Raw genomic sequence first — 25,685 nt, 5'->3', positions numbered from 1 at the left:
CTGTTGGGCCTCGTGGTTCTCCAGCCCCTCCACTATCGGTGCAAATCTCTCTTTGTTATTCCTGTCCGCCGCAATCGTCATGGCAGCCAGGATCTTATCCAAGCTAAGGGAAAACAAAGGACAGAAAGCAAGCACACAGAATAGTCAACAAACGCCTTTATCTCTGCTCCGACAGGACATTTACTCACCACATTCACCTCAAACCCATGTATCATCGCATCTCCCTCCATGTCATGGACAGGGCATTCAGAGAAGACCCCGGCCAATTACACTGGTCTTGGCTCTTTGTTTGCAGCACTGCATCTCCTATATAGTTATACAATTTAACCGCTTTAGTGTTCATTGCTATGGCGATGTTAGGAGAAAAACCTCTACTGCTGATATAACCTATTGTCAAAGCTATTCTAATAAAATGGTAGTTGGTGATGCCAGGGCGTGAGCCATTCATTGCTTTGGGGAGGCTAAAAGACTAATGTTGAAAAACACCTTTTGTCAGGGGAAGCAAATTAGAGCGTTTACAAGGGCTCATGGCAACTATGCTGCATCGTGAATTGGACAATTTCAGACTAAAGCCGTGAACAAAATAAATATGTTGCTATGCGCCAAACACATAAATGGGGACTGCAGCACAAGTAAATGAGGGGACTTGAATTGGCACTTCAGCACACAGCAAACACACAGTTCTGATGTAGAGTCCCCTTTATCACGCCATCACACATACCCCATCTCTCTCTCTCTCTCTCTCTCTCTCTCTCTCTCTCTCTCTCTCTCTCTCCCTCTCTCTCTCTCATTGGGCTTGGAAATGCCACGTTTGCTGCCTCGCCTTTATCTGCTATACACAGGAGATGCAACAACAAACACAAAGCAAGAGGTGCTCCGGCAGCCTGCTTCATTTCTTAGCTCCCTCTCTCTACTTCTCTCTCTCTTTTTTTTTTTTTTTTTGGTATTTTTCTTCATTGCTATCCAGGATGCGCTGAAGCATAGCGGTCCCTGGGGAGAGAGGGGATGGCTCACGACCCAGCCATGCCTGTGATCCTCCCCCTGCTCCAAAATAGTCTGGCAGAGACACACGGGGGGGGAGGGGTGGGGAACTACTCAGGGCTGTCCCTGTCTGCCCAACCACACACCCACCATGGAAGGGAATAGAGAAGTACGTATGAGGTATGTTCAGACACACTGCTAAGTTATGGCTAGATTACATTGATGAAATGATCTTCTAGCATGTATGTATGATCACATGTCATCTCATGTGTTTTAACCTGAAACATAAAATCCGAAAGGGAGACATGTCAAATATATCACTGCTTATTTGACAGGTTTGGGAATTCTAGAGATAATTTCAGTGACCTGTCATGTGTAGTCTATGGGTGGGGAATAACTTTGGCATATAGATAAATGAAACAGCCTTCCTGTATGACAGGCTTGGGGGGGGGGGGGGGGGGGGGGGCGGTGTTGAAAACCAGCCAGCATCACAACATACGCTGTTGGAGGGGAGCAGGAAGTGAAGTCTGTGCTGTTTTGTTTTCTGACACTCAGATGTTTATTCTTAAACAGAGCTGTGTTTTATCATTGGGAGGATCAAAATGTAGCAGTCTTCAGCACACACACAACTTCAACCCATCATGGTCTTTAGTGGTTGGCCAAGAGACGTGTGTGTGTGTGTGTGTGTGTGTGTGTGTGTGTGTGTGTGTGTCTGCAACAACATAATGAGGACTAGATTGGCACTAAAAGACCATGTCAGGCCAAGTATTTTCAAATACATAGATTAGACATCACAGAGAAACATTTGGATGGACTGATATGTGAGGAACATTTTCACTTGCTTCTTGGTATTTGTGGATTTCCCAGCGCTGCATGCAGACTAACTTTGAAGTGCCATTGTTATTCTAGTCCAGCCCTGTGGCAGACACAATAAAAAAGAGCTCCCCTGGATTCAATTTATAATCTGTCAGCCAGGCTGTGTGTTCATGGCCAACTACACCGAGCACTTAAATACATTATACATCCAAAACTGCTAAATCAGAACATGTAAACCGACAGACTCTCTTATATGTCTAAGCCCTCATGCAAATGCAATATGAGTGAATCCAATGTGCTGGGTCACTGACAGGTTGTCTACAAATATACCACAAACTATATTTCTTTAATCTGATTATAAAAATGAGGGTATTACATTTGCTAGGGGACATGTGTGTGTGCGTGTATGCGTGCGTGTGTGTGTGCGTGTGTGTGTGTGTGTGTGTGTGTGTGTGTGTATGTGTGTGTGTGTGTGTGTGTGTTGAAGACAATCAGAGTCTCTGAGCGCACGAGACGGATCAGACAGCAATGGTGGGTGAGTGACTGGGGTATGGTGGTGGGTAAACTCACATGTTCTCTTCTCCAATAATACACACGGCAGAGAGGATCTTGACAATCTCCGTCATCATACTGGTCTGTTTGGGGTCAATTGCCCTGGCGAGGAGAAGCAAGCTCCGCTCATCCCCCAGAATCCTTTGTAGTCCATACTATAGACATGGGAGAGAGAGAAAAAGAAAGTAAGAAAAACGTCCATTGGGTATAAATTAATGAGAGCATTTGCATTCATGGAGAACTTTCACTTACAGTCAAAAATGAACTATACAAAGAACCTCTAATATAAGTAATACCTAGCCCTAATTCTCTTTTAAGGAGGGACAATGAGGCCAAGAGAAAATGGAGATTATGATGAATTAATCCAATTCAGGACAGGGCTGTGGGGACAAATATGCAGTGTATCGTCCTCTTCTACCTTTAAATCTATCTCTAAGACTCCTTGACCACATAGGGGGATTTAGTAAAAGGGTAGTGATATCAATTAGCTCATCCATCTTTGAGGCATGTGCTACTTTAGAGAAATGAGACGGTGCTTCCCAAAAAAGAATAATTAAGGAGTTGGAGACAATGGGCTCAAAATGGAAAATTAGCTTAGCTGTACCTTTTCCCATTACCCCATTTGTGACAATGTATCCATATGTGAGAGACTGGAACCTGGTAACCTGGACAGTGGGATAAGCTTCTGAAGGAATCGCAAGGACAGACCAGCTCATACAAACCTTATTGTTCATGAAGGCCTTGAGGCATTGAATCAACTTGTGTTGGTTCTTTTTATCGATACTTTCTTGCCTGAAAAAGAGACACGAATATTAAAGAGACACTGCAGAATAGATAAATGCAATAGATATTGAAGAATATACACTCACTGAACACTTTATTAGAAACACTATACTAATACTGGGTAGGGCCTCCCTTTACTCTCAAAACAGCCTCAATTTTTTGTGGCATTGATTGGCATTGATTCCACAAGATGTTGGAAACATTCCTTTGACATTCTTGTCCTTGATGACATGATTGCATCACGCAATTCCTGCAGATTTTTCAGGTGCACTTTCAAGCTGTGAATCTCCTGTTCTACCACATCCAAAAGGTGTTCTATTGGATTCAGATCCGGTGACTGGGAAGGCCACTGAAGAACACTGAACTCATTGTCATGTTCATGAAACCAGTTTGAGATGACTTTTGCTTTGTGACATGGTGCATTATCATGCTGGAAGTAGCCATTAGAAAATGGGTAAATTGTGGCCATGAAGGGATGCACATGGTCAGCTACAATACTCAAATAGGCTGTGGCATTCAAGCGAAGATTGATTGGTATTAACGGGCCTAAAGTGTGCCAAGAAAACATTCCTCACACCATTACACCACCTCCACCCTGAGAAGGTGTACAGGTGTTCCTAATAAAGTGCCCAGTGAGTGTATGTAGAATGTATTGAAGTTGCATTGTGATTGGTCCTTGTCATTGGTAAGCCTTACTGTTTCTTGTCCAGCAGCTTCTCCAATGCCTCCAATAGGAGGCCGAGTCCTTCATGACCAAAGTTGTTCACCCAGCTGCAGCAGTAGAGGGAGAGAAACAGAGACACAGAAAAAGACATTTCGACAGCGTTCATGGTGCAGACCGAGACTAAATCATGCTAAAACATACAGTGGAATAATAGAAGATTGTCATTGGTTTCATTGAACTAAAAAAGAAAAGAAGATCATTACTACAAACACAAGAGGATGAACACCCCCCACTTGGAGAAATTCAATGTATCTATTTCCCCTGCTCATTTCTAATGAGAATCTATTCATGAGAAAAGGAGCAGAAAATAACACTTTTTTTTTTCCCTGATACAAACCAATAGTGTGTATGACATATCCATTTACAAGCAAATGAACAAACATCCATCTTAACTGCTGTTCCTGTGGTCTACCAACCAGCTAGCACCCCAGCCCCCCTGCAGCCCGTGTACCAGCGCCAAAAGATTGAGCAATGCAAAAAAGATAACACTGTAATCGATAATGGATGGCGGAAGATAATTGGCTATAAACCACAACGTATCTGGAGACAGCAAATGATCCAGTGCAGATGAGCCAATTTGTCTGAGCTGGGAGGGGGTGGGGTGGTGGTGGTGGGGGGGGGGGGGGAGAGGCCGGGACAGACCCTGATCACAGCCAGATTATGTCATTAGCATCACTTGTTCTCAGCACCCCCCACGACTGTCAATAAAACAAAATGCATGGAGCAATTTGTGCCATTAAAGGGCCATAATTCAATGATTTATTCCGCCTTTTTGACAATGATCCGACACAATAATAGCGCGCATATTAAAGTCATTTGTATTGACTCTGGGAGTCAGAGAAGACCCTCGATTAGGGCTGATGCGTACTGGCCTGGGGCGGTACGCCGAGGTGAAGTGAGGTATTTCTCTGATCTGCGATTAAATTAATGGATAATTACAAACACTCTGAGGCCCTCCAAACCATTACTCAAAATTCATTACCAGGCAACCAAACCCAATTTGCAACTTATTACCATTTGCTGTACAGTATATTGTAATGATCTGCTTTGTTAATAAAACAAAACAGCATAATGTTCAAAATGTATAACTGTCTGTTTACTGAGGGGCTTCCAGTCTAATGTTTGCCATTTCCCCTCTCTTGCTGCGTTACGCCAGCTCATCACATCCAAACACGGTTAAGCCCAGATAACAAAAATGTGATCTCTGAAAACAATCTATCCTGACTCAATGTAATGCAGAATGAGGCGGCTGTTTATGAAGGCTTGACACCAACATGGAGGTGGTAGGAGCGCAGGAGGGACCTGAGCCAACAAAGAGACGACATGGTTGGCGGAGTGCAATTCTGTAAACCCACACTCTTTGTTTACACTCCATAGTCACAACTGTACTGTACACGTCTTACGTGAGAGAGCTTGGGAGATGAAGCTAATATTTGTGGAGAGGTTATTGTTGTGATTACTACCGCGATCTACTGTGTAACCCCCCATATTCAGTTGACACAGCGTGGCCATATCCAGTGTTTGTGAGTGCCAGACAAGGCACCAGACAAACTGCCATCACATTCAAATGAGATGCACTTGGAGATCACATTCACACCTCAGGCACATTAAAGCTAAGCTAGACTCTAGACTGGCCTGATATGCTGGGCAGTGTTATGACAACATTAGTATGGCCAAGATATCATGTGACTCAATTCAGTCACTTCCTCAATCAGAGGGGGAACTAACAATCACAAACAGGGCTATTTCATAGGAAACAGTGGAATATGAAACGGGTTATAGGTTTATTGTTTTAAAACACTTCCCCCTATGTTGTCACAAGCTTTTATCTGGAAAATATGTGACTATTTATCCACTGATGGGAAATAAAGCAGCTTTAGTTAGTTAAGACAGAACTAAAGCTTATGAATGATGGAGTTTGAGCATTATAGTGTGGGTCTGTAACAGTCCTCTTCACATTGTCTGTCTGTCTGTCTGTCTATTATTTAAGTAGATGCAACAGCAAAGTGGCCAAATAGGATCCTCTTCCCATCAGTTTCCTCTCCTCAATTTGTGGCATGCATCCAAGGATTTCATTAACTTGGGGGGAACTTGTTCATGAAATATTGATGGCTATAATCCTGCAGTTAAGTGCCACCAAATTGTGTTACTTTCCGCAATCATGTACATTCCGCGAGCAAAATGAAAAATTCATGGTCTGTCTTACGGAGCCATTTTTTATGTATACTGTTTCTGCTGGTTTGACGCAATTATGTTGTATTTATGTTAAGCGACACAAAACCCAGAATTATATGAGCTAATTTCACAGTCTAGTCCATAAGCGCACATGCAGGCATAAACAAGGTGTTGCGGATGCTTAGTGGCTCACTGCGTTGAGAATGTTATGAGGAATGTTCTATTCTGTCAGTTCAGATAGCAACAAACCATAACTACAATGTCTTTCATATCTCAAGCACATACAGTACACTCCGCAAAAAAGGAGAACATTGTTATATCTGACCTTGGGTATATGGCTCATGATCTGTCAATGGGTATGTAGCTCATGATCAAGACAGTGTGATTCTTTAGTATGGAACAATAAGCTGATGTGGGGGGTCTACGTCAAGAATGCAATGTGGCGTTGAATATGTTTACAGACTGGTGTTAATCATATTGCTTCAGACGTATTCGGCAGGGGAAATGTCACTGTTGAGGGGGAAGACTTGGTGTGCACTACCAGCCAGTCACCCACTCACTGCAACTGTTCATTGCAGAACCTGACACATATCCAATCTCTCTGTCCGGATGACGGCTAGCCCAGCATGTGTTGTGATGCCTTTTATGCACATTTATTCCAGTCAGTGTCCGGACATTGTTTATTCTTGTTTTATTATTTCATTGTGAAGCTCGCTGGGGAGTATTGTCATTGAGGGGGCCTGCTGTGAGAGCAGTACCTTTCATATTATATTACAGGCTAAGCCATAGCAGTGTCCCACTCTGCCACTCCTGACCTATTCAATGCTATAGCATTCCATTTGAGGCCTGCTGCTCTTAGCAACAAATTGCTCTCGACATTGTAACGTGAAACCAAGCACCAGGAGGCTCGGCCCTGTGGTTCTGCCTTCTGAAAATGAAGCCTTTTCTAGTTCCCTCCCTAATCAATGTAATTACTTACTGAAACTATCAAAATAGCACGGGTAAAAGGAAAGACATCAAATATCACCCTACACAAAAGTAATGATGTGATCAAAGACATTATTTTAATTTGCACATTATTAACTAGATCTGTTTGTAAATGTTGAACAGCTGCTATAGCTTCTGCGACAAGAAAATGTTGCAATATCGTACCTTTTTTCAGAAGATAATTATGCATTCTCAAGTATGGTAAACAATTATAAATCATCACATATGTCCTTTAGAATACTGTTGCTGTTGATATAAAGAAAATACCATCATTATCCTCAAAACACTATCTGAAAGATTGTGACCTTTACAACAGAAAGTACAATGTGCAGAGAACTAAATTAATGAAACAAATGTTCATATTTTTGAATATAATTAAGTACTCAATGATGGCCTGGTCTTCCCACTCTCAGACCTGCCTGCATGTGCTGTATATCTCCTCTTCCCTGTGAACATCAATGCTATGACCCCAAGTAAACCATTTGTCATTAAAAGGATGTTAAAAGGTCAAAATGTGAAATACCTGGGAGCATACAGTATGATTCATATACATATACAGTACCAGTCAAAAGTTTGGACACACCTTGCCAAGAGTGTGCAAAGCTGTCATCAAAGCAAAAGATGGCTACTTTGAAGAATCTAAAATATCAAACATATTCTGGTTTGTTTAACACTTTTTTGTTTACAACATAATTCCATATGTGTTCCTTCATAGTTTTGATGTCTTCAATATTAATCTACACTGTAGAAAATAATAAAAAATAAAGAAAAACCATTGAATGAGAAGGTGTGTCCAAACTTTTGACTGGTACTGTATATATATATATGATGGTATGCATTAGAGATGTGTCAGTCTTTCTACAAATAGTTAGTTTATATTTGCCTGTGGGATAAAACAGTTGCCCTGCCACACCGATCGTTATAATGAAGTCCTAACTACTCACTACTCTTGCTGTATTGGCACCCCCCCCCCCCCCCCAACCCCCAACCCCAACAATTATCTTTGCTGAACACAGTCACAAAGGGGGTGCCAACCCCTGTGCAAACGGAATGCTAATTTCAGCACCAGGGAGAGAGTGGACAGCGACTAGGCTGGTATGTGACTGACTACAAAGCCATATTAACCTTCTCGCTTGCAAAAGCAACAGAGGCAGAGCTGGAGATATTGGATTTCAGGGAGCGGGACAGGGGCTAAAGCCAGTGGTGCACTCCGAGGACAATATTCCTGGTGTCAGCACCCTGTGAATGGGATTGCCTGCGTCGCTCCGAGCGCCGGGTGGTGCGCTGCTCAAAAGGAGCCTCTGACGCTTCTAATGGCATTAGAGTCTCAGCAGGATCCCTAAAAAAAACTGGGCCCACAATGACTGCACATCAAACCCTGCACATAAATGAATGTTCCACTATTTACTGGTGGAATTGGGGGGGATTGTGTGGGGGGGGGGGCAAAGATGACAAAGAAAGCGCTGAAGGCAGCAGACACGTGTGAGGGAAAGGGAAGCAACATCAGGATTAAATCAACAGAGGAACTGTGGGGGGGGGGGCAGCTCGCCACGGTCCCAAGACACTTCTAAATGACCCCCCGTTGAGTGCAAAACACTCCTGAAATGTCTGATTAGCTTCTAAACAGCAGCAGGCTCCTTCAGCAGGCTAGACTGCTGGGGAGTGGAGGGAAAAATTGCCACGGCGGTGATTGATCAGGGCCATTAATTGAAAAGAGGTATAGCGATGTATGTCTGAGGCAGATCTGAGGAATGATAGCCAGGTTTGCTGAACAGCGTGGGATCTTCAGATATACCCCCCCTATTATCACTCTAATGACATAGTTATATGCAGAGCTGTGTGAAAATTGTTCATTTCAATTGTTTCGCCTCAACCATGAATGAAGTGTATGTAAGTGTACACTTAGTAAAAGGTTAACGGATGACTGTCTGTTCTCTTCTCTTGTTTGGACCCTGTACGCCGTGGGGTTTCTAGAGGGACTCCTCACAGTTAAATCATTTAATAGTGTTGTTTCTGAACACATTATAGCCGTTGTAACTCTCGTCCTCTACAGCTACAGTACATTAGCCTGCAACTGCAGACTGCTCCGAACTGTCGTTCGACAGAGGAACAAGTAGGTCACCTGTTTCCCAGTGTTGCGACCCAAATACCAGGGTAACATGCAAACATCCCTAAACATATCCTGCAACTACTGTATGGAAACTCACCATAGCATTTAATGTGGCATTTAGTACATTTGGCAGCAACTGCCTATGCTTGAAGATACTGAGGTACCGACATGAAATGATGTCCTACTTACTAACAATACAATTATCTCAAAACTAGACCAAGGGATATGACTGCATGTGCAGTACTTTTCCGGGGGTATAAAGTTGACGAAACAATTAGCGAAACGTGTTCTCCAGTTCTCCCCTGTACCTTACCTGTCTATCATTTCTAACTGAATCAATATGGAATTTCAATCAGATATGTATGTCTTGCTCTATGTATGCCTTGCTCCAGGGCTCCCAGAGATGTGTCTAGCTTTGAGGTTAACAGATGGTGTCATAAAATGAAATGGGTGTTCCTCTTAAAATATACCCCCAATCACTGAGGACATTCAGATCTCTGGGCTCCTTCACTGCCTCAGAGATGGAAGAGAGAGAGGGCAGCAATGAAGTCATTGATGTGAGGGTCTTAACCTGGTTAACCCACTCTCTTCTGTGTGAACGAAAGTTAGAATGAAACTACTAAGGATGCGCTGTATATGAAGTAGGCAACTAGGCATGTGAAAGCCTAGAGCACATGATTTCAGTGTCAATTGTAACGTTTTAAAAACTGTATTCCTGGAGGATCTCCTGCTTGCTGTATTTTTATTTTAAAAGAGCAATTTGGAAAACTAATAAGAAATATGTCTTCACTGAAATGATGGGTGGGAATGATTATAAAGTGAAGCAAAATGGAAAATAAGTAGGAATTATCAACCATGTTAATTTACTCAATTATGATCAGAAATAAAGCACAGCAAAATCCATGTTTTGAAGGCATATAGCCTACGTAGATACTTTTTTATAATTTCCCAAACTTTCCTCTCTTATTTCTCCTTGACAAGTGCCAATACCAAAGAGCTTGTCTGTGGCCCGGAGGGGGGTGGCGGACGGTTTGTAATAACATTTGGAGTCTGGAGAGTCAAGTCCCACAGCACAGCGTAAGAAAAATGACCCCGACAGAGAGCTTCAAAACCATGTTTCGCTATGTCACCATGGCAACGGTGACAATTTATTTCACGGCCCCCAACAGGTGAAGTTTTTATAACTTTATCTTGCTTCCTCCTCTCAACCCCTCCCCCCCCCCCCGAGGAAGAAGTCAGAGTTTGATCGTCATGGTGAAAATCAAACAGCGAGTTTCCATTACATCTCAGAAAGCTGAGGTGTAAGGCCACCTGACCCAGAAAGACAGAGCAGCAGTGCCTATACCTTGTCCTCTATGTCCTTGTAAGATAGAGAGCTTATCCCTATATTGCATAGGGTATTTCTAAAATATTCCATCAGATACAAAGAAACACAGACATTATATAACTACCAGATGGATTTATTAGAGGGTAGTGTTAGCTGTAACACACTCAGCATAAGATGTAAGTCCTAAGGGACATATTTTCTGACAAATCCAATGATGAAATGTGAGAAAACCACAATATCCTTTTGAACCCCTTTAGAGGACATAATGTTTTTGAAAGCCATATTTCAACTTTCTCAGACTGATGCTGAGTTTTGATTTAGGTGAGAGAGAGAGAACACCGCCTAGAATCACAGAGTGAACACAGAGAATCAGTGAGCTATGATTGACAGCAATTTCTGCATCAAAGATGACAAAGTTGAAACTCTCACCCCTCACTACAAAGCATGTCTGGCAGACGAGGCTGGCACCTCCATGTGTCCTCAAACGTACTCCAGAAACATCCACCAGGACAGTGTTGACTCCTCATTGCATTCATACACTTCGCATAACCAAGCTTTCCAAGCTGAGGAAACAATATCTTTAAATTCAAAAAGTTGTAAAAGGTCTTCACTGATAACCGTGTCGGAAAAAACACTCTCAAAAATAACCAAAGAAATAAGAAAGTATGTTTATCAAAATCACTTTTGGTAAAAATTGTGGTACATGCAATATATTGCTGGTAGATACAGTACACAGTATGTTTGGCCAATTGCTTTGGCTTTATAATGACTAAAACGTCCCCTCTGCTGCTTTCGAACGATGCCAAAACCCCCTAAAAATTCCAAAAAATTACGTGCACTGTATCTTTTCATCACTTTAGACATGCCTCTTCACCTAAAGCCAAGACCCTCCCTTTTGGAATCCAGCTTTTGGGATTGAGTGAAGATTTATTTGAACTTCAACAAAGCAGATATAGCACAGAAATGTACAACACATCTTAACAACCAAACAAGGAACTGGCAAGTCAAATGTCTTGGAGGTCTTTTTTCTATTTAAAAGTTTAAACTTTTTTTGGGAGGATCCATGAAACTGAGCCACTTGGTGGGTATTTAATTGTGTCTCAGTGTGTCGTTTTGTTCTCTTCCATCACTCAGCGCTACAGTACAGGACTCCAGGCTGATGAACTGCCTCCTATACAGAAGCATCACAACTTCAAAGCCACTAATAAGCCCATTACCAGCGCTATGCGTCACCTCCAGAGCGTGTGGCTACAGGCATTAAGCTGGGGAAAGCTGGAGAGACTGATAGACACACACACACACACACACACACACACACACACACACACACACACACACAGGCACACACACACACACGCGCACACACACACACACACACACACACACGCACACAGGCACACACACGCGCACGCACACACACACACACACACACACACACACACACACACACACACACCCTGGCAGAGCTGTAAGATCACTACAATGCACATCTTGACTCTCCAGACCCTGACCCAGAGAGAAACTCCAGTGTCAGCGTTCAGCTTCCACAGCTGCCTCCCTCCACAAAAAATAGGCCCCTCAGAAGATTGCCCCTGAGAAAATGTTACAGTCATGCTATGAAGATTTCCACATAATGAAAAGTTGGAGCCAAGTTCAATTTTGGCTAAATCTGTCTAGGGGATCTGAGAGCTAGCAAATTCAATATGGAAGTCAAGTCACTGCTGGGATTTGACAGAGTCAGACTGTAATACTAGGGGCTTAGCACAAGGAACTCAAAAGCCGGGCCCTTGAATATGTGAGGCTGTGTGCAGCCATGTAGGAGCTAAAACCTACTTGTGTTACCTAGTATTGGAGAAGGTGGTGTATTGATGCAGCATCAGGATAGGTGAGCTCTAACCCGGCCGCTTGAGAGCACAATTATCTCCCAAAGAGAACTTAGCAGTGGGAAGCAGAGCAAGCAAAAAAAAAAAAAAAAATTATTCATGTATATAAATGTACATGACAAAAGCCGCAGAGTTTGTGCGTGAGTGGGTGTGAAAAAAAGTTCTGAAAGACATCCTGCTATTGTGATATTGTATTCCTGCGTTTCTACTGCCAGCCCTGTGGCACTTTTCACACCACAACGCCAGAAGAAAAAGAAAAACCGCGAGTGAGAAAGCGTGGCTGCCATTAGATATACCACACATTAGCTCTCCGCAAATGAGGAAATAAGAACCCGCTGATTATCTGTAAGTTGGCATTTCGCTTCAAGTCAGTGGATTAAAACTTAATGAAACACGACTCAAGGAAAGTGGCGAGCGAGCCCTGACACTTCTTCTAAATTAAGAAGTGAATGTCCAGACGAGACGGAATTAAAAGGGAAAAGAAGTAAGAGATGAATAATTGGCCGTGTAATTTTTGAAAAAAAAAAAAAAAAAAAAAGAGAGAGATAAAATGGCAGCTGAGAAGGCTGGTGGAGTATGAAGACCGGGGGGGCTGGAGACTGGGGGAGGGGGGGGGGCTGGAGACTGGGGGCTGTGGGCGCTCCAGGCGATGCCATCTGCGGGTGGATCTGCCGGTGGAGGGCTGCGTGCCACACACCTGTGTGGGACTGCTGGAGAGATAAGGGGCTGTAATGCTGGCCCAGCAGCCACCTGGGCTGAGAAACAGGTGCACAGCCAGCCAATTAAACTATTAAACAAACACAGGCCACCGGGAGGAAATTAACTGGCTGCCTGTACCACATCACACAAAGCAACACAAAGCTCTCGCCGTTGAACAAGAACAAGTCTTTGTTACTGAGGATATGTCTTACTTTTTTCTGCTGAGTTCAGTAGCTTTAAATGGAATGGGGATTAATTCATGGGCGCCTAGAAGTCCCCAAACAACATTGGTTTAATTATTTTTTAAAGGCACACTTCACCGATATTTTACCTCAAAATTGTTGTCCAGATTCCAAGTGCTTCCAAGTCTGTTATGTAGATCAAAAGCTATGCATCGCTAGTTTGAGTGACGTACATATTTGGGGGTAATCACTGGGTTTTGAGCTTTTAGCAAGGAGCTTTAGGGAAGGAGTGAGCTTACTGTTTCTGAATTAGTTACTGCCTGAATTGTTTGCATCCATAAGCACCACAAAGACCACGTCTAACTTGCTGTTGAGTCATGGTGACCATCGGTTAAATGTTCCTTTAAGACGTATTGCTCTTGGTGTGAAACGAATTGTAACTTTCTTTACCGTTGTTAAAACATTTAACCATACCAAAATGAAGCATTTGTACATTTGTGTACAGCTGGCTGGGTTTAGTGTGCAATAATATATGATTTATTCAGGACAAAAATAGGTTTGATGTATTAAACAATAATGTCCAGTTTCATACAAATTGTCTACTCAAACCACATTGCCAAAGGCAAATATCCGCTACAGTGCCCTCACAACTATGGCATGTCATTTCCACAGAATTCCAATCATGACCTCTCTCCTCCTACTACAAAGTTGTGTTCATGGCAGATATAGTAGCCCACCTACAAGGCTATTATCAATGTTAAAGGAATGAAAATAATTAATAATAATGTTTTGCTGCTCCATCGTAGGCAAGCATAGCATGCGTCTACCCTGGTCAAAAAGAGTAGCAGAACTGGAGGACATGAGTAATGAGCCTGTGGCTAAACTGCAGAATCATTTGCATGTTCTATATGCTGTGAAAATATTGAAGGTACACAAAATAGCCAGAGCAGCTGAAATAGTGGTCAAGTCACTCAGTGGAATAACTTTAAGCAGGAATGTAAACCTGTATGAGGTGTTAGATATTACAGTTCAGGGTGGTGGGTTTGTATGTGTGATGTATTTTGCCACTCTCACTTGGAAGAATATGCAATATATTGAAATGAAACACTGGGAATTGGGATAGGTTTGTTTTTAACTTTGAAATGAAATTAATAACAAAATAAGCATGAAAGAACAACTGCAATAGTCCTGGCCTTCCATTGTCCACAGGTGGTAATTCATAACTAAAATGAATGCATTGTTATGTTGTCGTCTGCATGGTTGTTTCAGATACATCGACCATCTCTCTGCAAAGGTTACATTAACATAGTGCAAGCAGAACACAGGCTGGCCCCTCAAATTTCTTGTGCGTTGTGATCCGTGACAATTAAAGTGCATTCATATTAATTGTGAGTAACCTTAGCTGTGCTTGAAGAGGCTGAGATGTCCCTTCTGTTTGCCCACCTCTCCCTTACAGCGTAACAAGGAGAGGCGTGAAGAGGAGCGGGAGCAGAGGTGGGAGCGGGAGCGGGAGCGGGAGCGGGAGCGGGCATCCACATGCTTGTGTTTCTTCCAGCCCTCCCCTCTGTTACCTCGGGGTGCCTTCCTCCCCGGCTAGGCCTGGCCTTCCGTGGGCGGCAGAGACGCCGCCAAGCACCGCTCCTTCGCTCGGTGGTCACAAGATCAGCCGCTTGAAAACACCCAGAGGGTGGTCCTGGCCTCCCTCACCACCCCCTTAGTGCCAACTGGCCTTTTTCTGAGTGGAGAGGCTGATGTGGCTCTCCGCAGCTAACAGGGCCAAACTTTACAACTCTGCAGTCGCAGGGGACGCTATGTGGGCTTTTCAAACAAAAGTGATTTCCACTCATTTCCTGTGATTAATGGGAGGACAGACTATGGGTAAACAGCACTGCCTGGGAACAGTCACAATAATCAGCTAAAGTACAACAATAGGAGGTTGTACTTTGGCTTAAATAAGCCAAAGACTTTGGAGATACTGTAACCATGAGGTGTATTCATCTCTTTTTTTGTTTGGCTGTTTACCTCTTTTTTATTTTTTTTCCTGTTCTCTCCACTGGTTTCCATACACAGCTCAAATGAGAAAGATGGGAGTTAAAATATATTAATTGCTTTGGAGGACAGAGCACATTTGTTGTTACTGTTGGTGTGCATGATCTTTCTAGTGAGACCACACCAACGCCTATTAGTTTGCTGAGCTGTTAGGATGCTGGGATAATGCCTGCCCCTATCCACTGGATCAAATAACTGGTCCACTGGGGCCGACAGCAGGTCGTCTCTGAGCATGGAGGGTTGACATAAAAGAATATCTGTCACTCATCTGATGACCACTTTATATGCACCGTTCATTGATTCACATTAAGGAATATCTCTCGGACAGTGGGCTGGTAAATAATTGAGAAGTTCTGCTGTCATTGAGGGCTCCTCTGTGCTGTTGGGACCGAATTAAATTTGAAGATCCCATCTACACCAGAGAAGCAGAGATCTTTGTGGGAGAGAAGGCTCCCCGACGCCTAATTATGATTGAGTGAAGGGCAATCAAAGCTAAGCTAGAAACTGACACAGAACAGAGAGAAACGTGAAATGATCTCAAGTAGTGCATTCACTATGATCAAAATATGTATTTAAAACATCTGAACGTTCCAGGCATTTTTGCTATAGCAATGGGAAGAGTGGGAATGATTAAAAGGAGGAGTGTGGTTTATCTCGGGTGAGGGCTGCATGCCTATTAAGGTCTCAGAGAATGGCTAGCTTTCTGATGTGGAAAACTGGACTTCCTATCTATTAGGGCCTAATGGATAGAGTGGTGAGCAATGACAGACTTACACTATTGGCTGTGCTTGTTTAACGCACTGTGCTACAGGCTATTCTAGTTTAACCAAGCCCATCGCTCCACATGGAGCGTGCCCTAAGAGATCTCCTGACATACACCCAATTAGCACTGGAAGATGTCAGCAGGTGCCAATTTGTTCTGATTGCTTAGATGAAGTGCATGAGGTCTAGGGAAACTTTTTGGGGAGAGTCTGAGAACTGTGTCTGTCAGTGGTTACTGCCCCCAAGAGGGAAGACTGACAGAGAGCTATGACCACAGGAGCACAATGGAGGTCCATTTTGAGCAGAGTTAGGTCACTGAACATAGGCAACTCCACTCTATATCTCACTCTCAATAGAACATATAGAAATAGAACACACACACACACACACACACACACACACACACACACACACACACACACAAATCCCCACCCACCGTCCTTGACACTGACCTGACAGGGTTGCTGGTGAGGGACACACGCAGGGACTCCAGACAGTTGAGCAGCTTGTCCTCAGTGATGCCAGATCGCAGCTCGTGGACGTACTCCTGGGATGACAGAGTACACTCATGCTTGCTGTTCCTCAGTCCACCCTGCAGAGTAAACACACACACCACAGAACAGAAGCCAGGTCAGGAGTTATTACAAGTAGAGATCTAGATCACCCCATTGAAAATCAGTCAACAAAAATTAAAATATGTGAAAAATGTTGACTGTAATGTTGTAAAATCATAAAAAAGCATTTCAACTTGGAGCTTTCATGTGAGGAACTTGTGATTCTCCTTATGGGTTTGCAGCCTATATCTAGCATCTAGCTGAATCTGTGCTGCTTTCCTGTGACAGGAGAGAGGAGTTGAGGCCATCTGATCCCCAGATATCACACCTCTTCCCAGCACAAGTCATGGGGATGTACTCAACAGCACTCTGGACTCCAGCAGGTGAAATATTACTTGTGCTTCCCACTGTTTTTCCCCCTACCATTCCATTCAACCTGACTCCAAGGCTGTGATGTGCTAGCTGATGTGACCAAAATAGCCTCAACACATACAGTGCGTCAAACGCCAGTGTTTGACTCGGGATGAAAGAGGTGCAGGAACTCTCTTTTTCCGATTCAAGTTCGTCCATTAGACTTGGGAAATGCTCAAATGACATGCTATAGAGACCTTTGATGACTCACTGTTAATTAAACTTATTTCGGTCTCATCTAGTTACATGCCAAAAAGAAGAAAATACTCTTCATTTCATCAAAGGGGCAATCTGGGATTGGTACATCTATTTTTGGACTTTTAAATTAATGGTAGGCATAGATTATTGAAGAACTCCATTGCCTCATGAATTTAGTTAAACTGTCTTACACCATCAGAACTCAAAATATAATCTTGTTTTACTGTATTGTTAAAAACACGGTTATGAAATTGAGTGGTTACATTTATCCAGTCCTGTCGCTCAGCTGTTTACCAAAACAAGTGTCGGGGAGACCACTTTGTTGTTGTTTGAATCCCAGATTTCCCCATTAAGGTCAGATTGCAAGGGGTTCAACATTTCGATGTAATATTAATGTATATCCTGCATCTCTGTGCCATTTTAAGTTTAAATTAATCACTTCAGCCAACAAGTGTTTTCCTTCTGCAAGCACTGGGGGCCTAGAATATTTGACACAGCAGCAGCTGATTCCCTGTTTTTCTGTGGCCTCTTGAACGGGAAATAGTCATCAAATGTAATCAAATGTGCTTGTTATTCCATCGGTGCAGTAGTGGGTATACTGGGTATCTTTAAATTCCTGTTGAAACTAGTTCTTCCGAATTATGTGAGAAATGCATATAAATGTTCACACTGTCATAAAGGCATTTGCAGATGGGGATTTAACCTACAGGAAATGCGTTGCGTTCAAAGAAAACAAAGCTATATACAGTACAACAATGCCTTTGACTCTTTTGCTAAAATTAATTTAGAAAAAATCGATGAAAAGAAGAGGTGATCAACTTTGAGTGACGATTGAAGGAATCCTGCCCTTGAGTCTACCTGCCACACCCAATCCAACGAGCTGCTGCTCACATTACCAAACGGATCACTTTGAAAATAAGTGTCGCCTGACGCACATCAGTCAGATAAATGATGTGTCGCTACCGCATTGCATTTGTGATGGTCGCACCCCTGCTCAAAATGTATTCAGTGTGCATTCTGAATTTCTAAGTGAGCAAACACACAGTTTACAACTGGTAGACTAGGAATTCACTGCACATTATGCAGAAAGTCCTTTACAATTTCAGTTCCACAATTCAATGGAGCAGGTAAGGGAGGCGGGTCCATAGCGCCAAGCACTGTCAAACACAATAAATGATCTAAGACGTGCAGTAGCATATGAGTTGATATACGCACTGTATCTTCCTACACCAACCAACATATGGGAAAGAGTTTACGGATGACAGCTATTTGAACCCCCAATGTACATAGTAAAAGGAGTAAAACCATTTGCTATCTCCCAGGAGTGCCACTGTGAAAATGAGCCAAATCTCTGCTTTCTAGTGCTAGGATCAGAGTGAGGGTTATGGATAGAAATGGACAGAAATATGTTCTCCTCAGATTGCTCCTCTTCGATCTCTGCCAAACCTCAGACTCCATACAGTAAGTGCTGAACCCACAGGCGGTCATGCTTGTTCTAAATGGATTCCTGTGAAGAATCTCCAGAAACAGGCTTTGGAACATGTTGCACACTGATGCCTACACAAAGACCCTACCCAGGAAGATCATCAAGGACAACAGCCATCTCAGTCACACCCTGTTCTCCCTGCTTCCATCGGGCAGACGGTACCAAAGCATTCAGACCCGGACCAGCAGGTTCCGGAATAGCTTCCACCCTCAGGCCATTACGATGTTGAACTGACACATTGTTGATGTTGATTAATTTTGTAGAGCTGCTCTGTCTTAAGCATTTCCATTGTATACTTGTATATTATATAACGACAAATAAACTTGAACTTGAACTTGCTGGCAGAGAGAGACAAGACACACACACTCACATCTCCCATAAACAAAAACTGTCAGTTTGCTTGAGTTCCACAGCTACAGCATTAGTATATAACACCAGATGAGTCGATGCTTCATATCCGAGTCAACACGGAGCTGAGGCTGTGGCCAGAGAGGATTGTGGGTAGGGGGACAGTTGCTGTGATGCTTTTGCTTCATATCCCAGTCAACACAGAGCTGAGGCTGTGGTCAGAGAGGATTGTGCTGTGATGGTTTTGCTTCATATCCTAGTCAACACAGAGCTGAGGCTGTGGTCAGAGAGGAAAACCACCGCCTCCTCTCTCAGTATACAAACCTGCTTCCTGCTTTGGTTTAGTCATGCCTTTGTGTCTGTTGAGGTCAGTTTGTATTATCTGTCAATATGGCTGAATGTCACCACAGCCCAACCAGTACATAGCCTAGTCTCAGACCCAAGAGTGAGGACAGGACAAGGAGGGGAAGAGTGAGGTCTGTCAATCCAGTCATTACTTGACTGAGCCCTCAAGCTCCTACGGTAAACAGTCTGGAGTGTAAAACACAACAATACACGTCTATTCTGGTGTAATATCAGACCTTTTCCTATTGCATGACACAGGTGGGTATGTTTTTACATCTACCTTTTCTCACAACACCAATTTGTCGAGGAAAGTTGGGACAACAGCAAGGGGAGAACTTGTGAGGTGGGTTGTCAAGAAGTAACCCAGTTACAGGTAGCGACTGAATAAATTAAGGAGTCTGAGGAGAAAGAGAGAAATAAAGGTGGAGAAAGAAAGAGTAGAAGGAAACACCTTGACGGCAGGGCATTAAATATGTTTAATGTGGCCATCCCAGGCTTTTGGTTCCCCACCAAGCACGCTGTACTAATAGGCAGTTTGGGAGTAATAAGACAGCTCTTTAATCTGGGGGGAAGAGAGGGCTGGTCGTCTCCCGCATGGCAGAGTCAGAGAAAAAGAGGCAGCCTGGTTTATTTCTGAGGAGGGGAGGGGAGGGGAGGGGAGGGGAGGGGAAATAACAAACTGATATCGTTACACTGGTGAGTTTGTTGTTGAGGAAAAAAATATCTAAGCCCAGGGTCTGACTGATTCTTGCATTCTGTCATTTTTGGATCGGTTTGCTGCACAGACAAGGGGAATTGGTATTGTATGGTATATGGTATTGGTATTGTATGGTATTGTATGGTATATGGTATTGGTATTGTATGGTATATGGTATATGGTATTGGTATTGTATTGTATTGTATGGTATGGTATATGGTATTGTATTGTATTGTATGGTATGGTATATGGTATTGTATTGTATTGTATTGTATTGTATTGTATGGTATGGTATATGGTATTGGTATTGTAATTGTATTGTATTGTATGGTATGGTATGGTATATGGTATTGTATTGTATGGTATGGTATATGGTATTGGTATTGGTATTGTATTGTATTGTATGGTATGGGTATTGTATGGTATTGTATGGTATATGGAGTTAAGCAGTTAGTTTTATCACACAACCATAGACTTCATAGGGCAGTACTTCACTGAGTCAACCTGTCACCGAGCTGCTCAAATAAAGATTTTATGAGAACTTAAATTATCTGCACTTATACATACATTATTGCTGGCCGCCCTTCCTCACCCCTCTCTGTTTGATGCTGTACAATCTCTGCTTCCACCCTGCTCCTCTGTCAGGTAGCACCTCTCTCTCTGGCTGTAATACTTCTTGATCTATAGACTACTGAAGATCAATCAATGAATCTCTCTCCTGGCTCTGTTCAGGGAGTGTGGAGGGCATTGACATGATGGAAGGTACCGGCACACTGGGAGAGGTTATCCTCCCACTCATTACTCTCCATCCCTACCTCTGGATTAAGCTACTCTGAAGACCTCTTTTCAGGACTTTTCTAACACTATGTTTCCCATGCATATGATATAATAATAATAATAATAATAATAATAATAATAATAATAATATATCTGAGTTATACTTAAATCCTGAACTTTTTTAAATGAAACAACCTGCAGTTTCATCGTTCAACTGCACCTGTTAACGTCTTAATAACAGTATTATACAGTATTCTGTCATTTCCCTATGGACATTTAATACAAAGACGTATCTTCAACATCATCTAGAACACTGTAAAGCTTTCCTTTCCTCCTCTTCCTGCTTACAATAATGCCGCATGCTATTTGCTCTATCAATAATATGTGAATCTGTTATGTACCATCTCAAAACATTGTTATTGAATTATGAACTCTCTCAGAACACTGTTATTGTTCATACACACGTGGCACATACAGTATGTGATGTCAAGTCAATCCCATTTTCTTTTTAGAAAAAGGTAATGTTTGCAATTAATGCTTACTAAACATGACATGCTTAATAATACACAATACAATAATTCAGGAGGAAATAATCACTTTGTTTCTTCTGTTTATTCTGTTTATCTATTTATTTTCCTCCCAGCAATTCCCTTCAGGCTGACCACTCCATATAGAAAGTGTGGCTCTCTGGTTTCACTATCTTCTGACCTTTACATCTAGAAACGAAAGACACAGGCCATAATATGCTGCTTAATGGCACTGGCCCAAATCAATCCTATGGGAGGATATCAACATCATGCCACACTACACCAATCATGTAGCCACAGGCTGCTGGGTAATTGAGTTTCCCCTTCAGGCCCCAGGAGCATAGGTAAATGTTCAAAAGAGACCCCAGAGAGGGAGGGAGGGAGGGAGAGAGGGAGGCAGGGGCATGACAACCAATGGCAGAGGACAGACACAGTCTTTTGACCACAGCACAGAGGCTCATCTCCTGCTCTTATTGAATCCCGTATTTGTCGATAACAGTATTTCCTGCCAAAGAAAGAAAATAGTAGTAGGAGCAATTACTTCAGTGAGCCTGTCAATTTCATTTTGGGAATCCGGGGACATGGCATCTCTCTCTCTCTCTCTCTCTCTCTCTCTCTCTCTCTCTCTCTCTCTCTCTCTCTCTCTCTCTCTCTCTCTCTCTCTCTCTCCTCCCTCTCTCCCTCTCTCCCTCTCTCCCTCTCTCTCTCTCCCTCTCTCTCTCTCTCTCTCTCTCTCCCTCTCTCTCTCTCTCCCTCCCTCGCTCCCTCCCTCCCTAGTATGCCCTAGAACAAGGAGCCTGAAACCGGGGCAAAAGGCATAGCATGCCAAGCCAGGCTGCGCCTCCACATGTCATCTTCACCTGTAATGAGACAATAACAAGCTGGCAGCTTCCACACAGCCCGTCACACTCAGGACTCAGGAAGAGTGATAGATACATTATTCAAGCTATTTGTCAGATCACTGGAAAGCACAGGGTGATGTGTCTGGAAGACTGCATCAGTAGATGCCTGCTTGCCTGCCCGCCCGCCCGCCTGCCTGCCTGCCTGCCTGCCTCTCTCTCTGTCTCTCTCTATCTCTCTCTCTGATGGAATGATCCTGTTAAATGATGGTCTGTAAACTGTGTGTCATCTGCCTAATTAGATAACCTTCCACTGATATAATTAACACATATGTTTGTCTGTGCGTGCATGTGTGTGCGTGTGTGCGTGTGCGTGTGTGTTTGCTTGCGTGCAGGCGTGCGTGTGACCTTTAAGGCATAACCATGTAACAGTACCGAATCATCATCAAATATTCAAACAATTGAAATAGAGCTAGGAACAGGAGACATGACAGGGCAGACAGAGGGAAACATGATGCAGCAAAGTGTTCTCAAAGCCAAATGCGTACCTCGTGTAGTAATGAAGTGAATCATATTAATATTCTTCTCCCTAAATAAATGCCCAAAAAAGTAGAGAATAATGAAAAATCTAATTACCTCTTCTTTGTATGTGATTAATGAAATTACCAGAGCGCCCCACTGATCTTTTGAAAAATAATACAGATACAATCTTAGCAATTAGTGCACATCACAGTTTCAAAGCCAAGTGGCTGGAATTCGTTTTATGCCTTAATTTCCTGCTCATTAGAGGTTGAATGACAGGCTTACAGAGGGGAACATTACATTAACTAACAGACACACACACACACACACACACACACACACACACACACAGTAATATAATGTTCGGTAGCGGCTACCGGGGTCCTAAAGGTCAGCTGAAACACGGATCAGTTGAGATGCTAGCTGCCTGGACAATGAGTTCCAACCGCCTATTTAAAGGACAGAACCCTGCTGCCTGCAGATAAGACATTTCATGTGTCCAGGGAGCTGGTCTTCAGGCTCAGCGGGTGATTTCCCACCAGGACCCCTGGCCATGCTCTTTCTCTATCCACTTCTGACAGAGATGTGTGCCTGTGGGTGCCATGCTTCAAGCCAGGGAGATGGAGAGGGAGGGAGGGAAGAGGGAGGGAGGGAGGGAAGAGGGAGGGAGGGGTGAGGGCTGCAAATTATGCTGGAAATAACTTGAGTGAATATGTATATATTCAGTGTCAAATATAATGCACACAACCTGAGGCTGTTTTATCACGCGTTCAGTATTCCTTTACCATACCTTTGCAGTAGCAGAGAGGGTGTATCTATCTACAGTACGGTGGTCAAAACAGAGTACACTATCTAACCCCTTCCAGAGTTTCACCCTCCATCGCCTGCCAACAACCACTACACAGTCCAACACTGTTCACATTAAAACTGCTGGATTATCTGGCAGGGACATAAAACCAACAACACCATTGCACAAGGTGACAGATTCATGAGAAAAGACAGAGAGAGAGAGAGAGAGAGAGAAACAACAACAACAACAACAACAACAACAACAACAACAACAACAACAACAACAACAGTACACTCAAGTGGGACCACTTGAAAATAAAATCACAATTTTCAATTTGGAGAGAACATGAGCTGTTGGACGTGGGCCAAGCCATCAGAGAGGAAAAGCCAGGACTCATAATTTACTACTGAGGTCCTCTGGAAGTCTTTGGGTTAGTCTCTTTTGACATCTCACTATGGGATATGTACTGTGTCCTGCATTCCCTATTCGCTGAAACCCTATTCAATTACACCTGAAACAGGCCAGGAGCTCTTTGCATGACTGTGGAACAGTTAAGCTAGGTCACCAGGTTTTATCGGAACACTGCAGACGGGCTTGCATATAAGTGAGTGAATTGTGTATAGAGTGAATGAAACGGGTGCACAATGCAGTAGCCTTTATAGACTGGGCTGGGCGGGTTCAGCCATGTAAAGTGCTCAAGGTCTGTTCCTGTTGATAGGGTTTCAGCAAAAAGGGAACGCAGGAGTGCAGATCCCAGAGTGAGATGTCGAACCGAGTCGACTGAAAGAAAACCCTCCTCAAGAACCCCCCAGCCGGGTAGATTAAAATACCTTTTTATTTCAACACAAATACAACCTATAATGCCTTCTAAAGTCAGTTTAATAACACTGGGGGCTTGGATGGGATTGAGATAGATGTTAGTGTGTTTGTGGAGAGGCTGGGAGAGGATGTCAGAGAGGCTGAGCCGGTAGGCTTGAGGGCCGTGGTTGATGAGGGAACTCAGAAGCAACTGTACAGGGGGTGGAAAAGATATTATGGATTTTTAGAATGGTTTATGTATTCATAACTTGGATTTGTACAACGATAATATTGGATTAAATGGTGGCTGTGTTCATATAAATGGGTTTTTAAACATTTAAATGCAATGTTAAAGATATCAGAAAACGAATCCACATTGCCTGGGAACCATTGGGCATAGACAGATAAAAAGAAATCTGGTCATCGCATCAAAATACACTGAGCATAATGTTATCATAACTGGAAGCACCTATCGACTTTGTGGCCAATGATGCATGGATTGATGGAACAGAACAAGGACTAGATAAATAACCCTTTAAATGGACCTCCATTACGCACCACTCACACAGGGAAGTATGTAGGCTTTGTTATACAGTAACAGCTAAGTGCGTACTATACTGTGTGATTGTATGCAATTACATAAATGGCCACTTGTGAATTGCATACCAGAGCTGCTGCTGTTTGGGGAATTGGACACAACTGTGTCATGATGAATGATTTCAACCCTCCAACAAAGAAAACATTACTGTAGGACTGATGCGGCCAACAGCTAGCTTCCATCAATATTCACTAGGTTTGACATTTCTTCCAACCACAGCAAGTAAGACACCCTTGGCACACCTCAGAATTCAAATTATGTCTCTCGACCAATACACGTCCAAATTAGTTTTGCGTGCCCCTGTGTACTGTAGCTCTGTCCAGACAGACCCCTCTCTGACTAACAACAAGGGCAGCCATGTTTACCTCCTCCAGGTAACTCATCTCCTCTCTTTTAGACATCCTTACCCTGTGTGACCCCAGCCAGACAGCCAGAGCTTTGGGGAGGAGAGAGCAGAACACAGACACAGACACAGACACAGACACAGACACACACACACACACACACAAATAAATTCACAGTCTGTCTGACAGCGTCTGTCTCATCACTGATGAGGACACACACACACACCCTCTCACGCAAACACACACACAAACACGCATACGCACACAAACACACACACACACACACACACACACACACACACACACACACACACACACACACACACACACACACACACACACACACAATCCACACCTCGCTCCCCCGTTGGCTCTGCCCCAGACTTAGACAGGGACTGCAGACCAACCGGCCATGTCAGCA

General features: G+C 43.3%; 1 protein-coding gene across 1 annotated transcript in view; it reads right to left on the bottom strand.

Moving 5' to 3' along the window:
• The window catches only part of diaph2 (diaphanous-related formin 2), a gene marked incomplete at both ends in the record, with an annotated part of 183,542 nt that extends 158,221 nt beyond the window's left edge, over positions 1-25,321 (bottom strand). The window contains 6 exons of the mRNA XM_083686892.1: positions 1-103; positions 2,368-2,504; positions 3,072-3,141; positions 3,829-3,903; positions 16,483-16,622; positions 25,286-25,321. The exon at positions 1-103 is cut by the window's left edge and continues 6 nt beyond it. Coding sequence (XP_083543018.1) covers positions 1-103; positions 2,368-2,504; positions 3,072-3,141; positions 3,829-3,903; positions 16,483-16,622; positions 25,286-25,321 — 561 coding nt within the window. The remainder of the gene's footprint in view (positions 104-2,367; positions 2,505-3,071; positions 3,142-3,828; positions 3,904-16,482; positions 16,623-25,285) is intronic.
• Between the last annotated feature and the right edge of the window lie 364 nt (positions 25,322-25,685).

This window comes from Argentina silus, assembly GCF_951799395.1.
Source record: "Argentina silus genome assembly, chromosome: 15".
NCBI classification, from domain to species: Eukaryota; Metazoa; Chordata; class Actinopteri; order Argentiniformes; family Argentinidae; genus Argentina; species Argentina silus.
The sequence above is the reverse complement of the archived record's forward strand: the minus strand, read 5'-3'. Positions and strand labels throughout refer to the sequence as shown.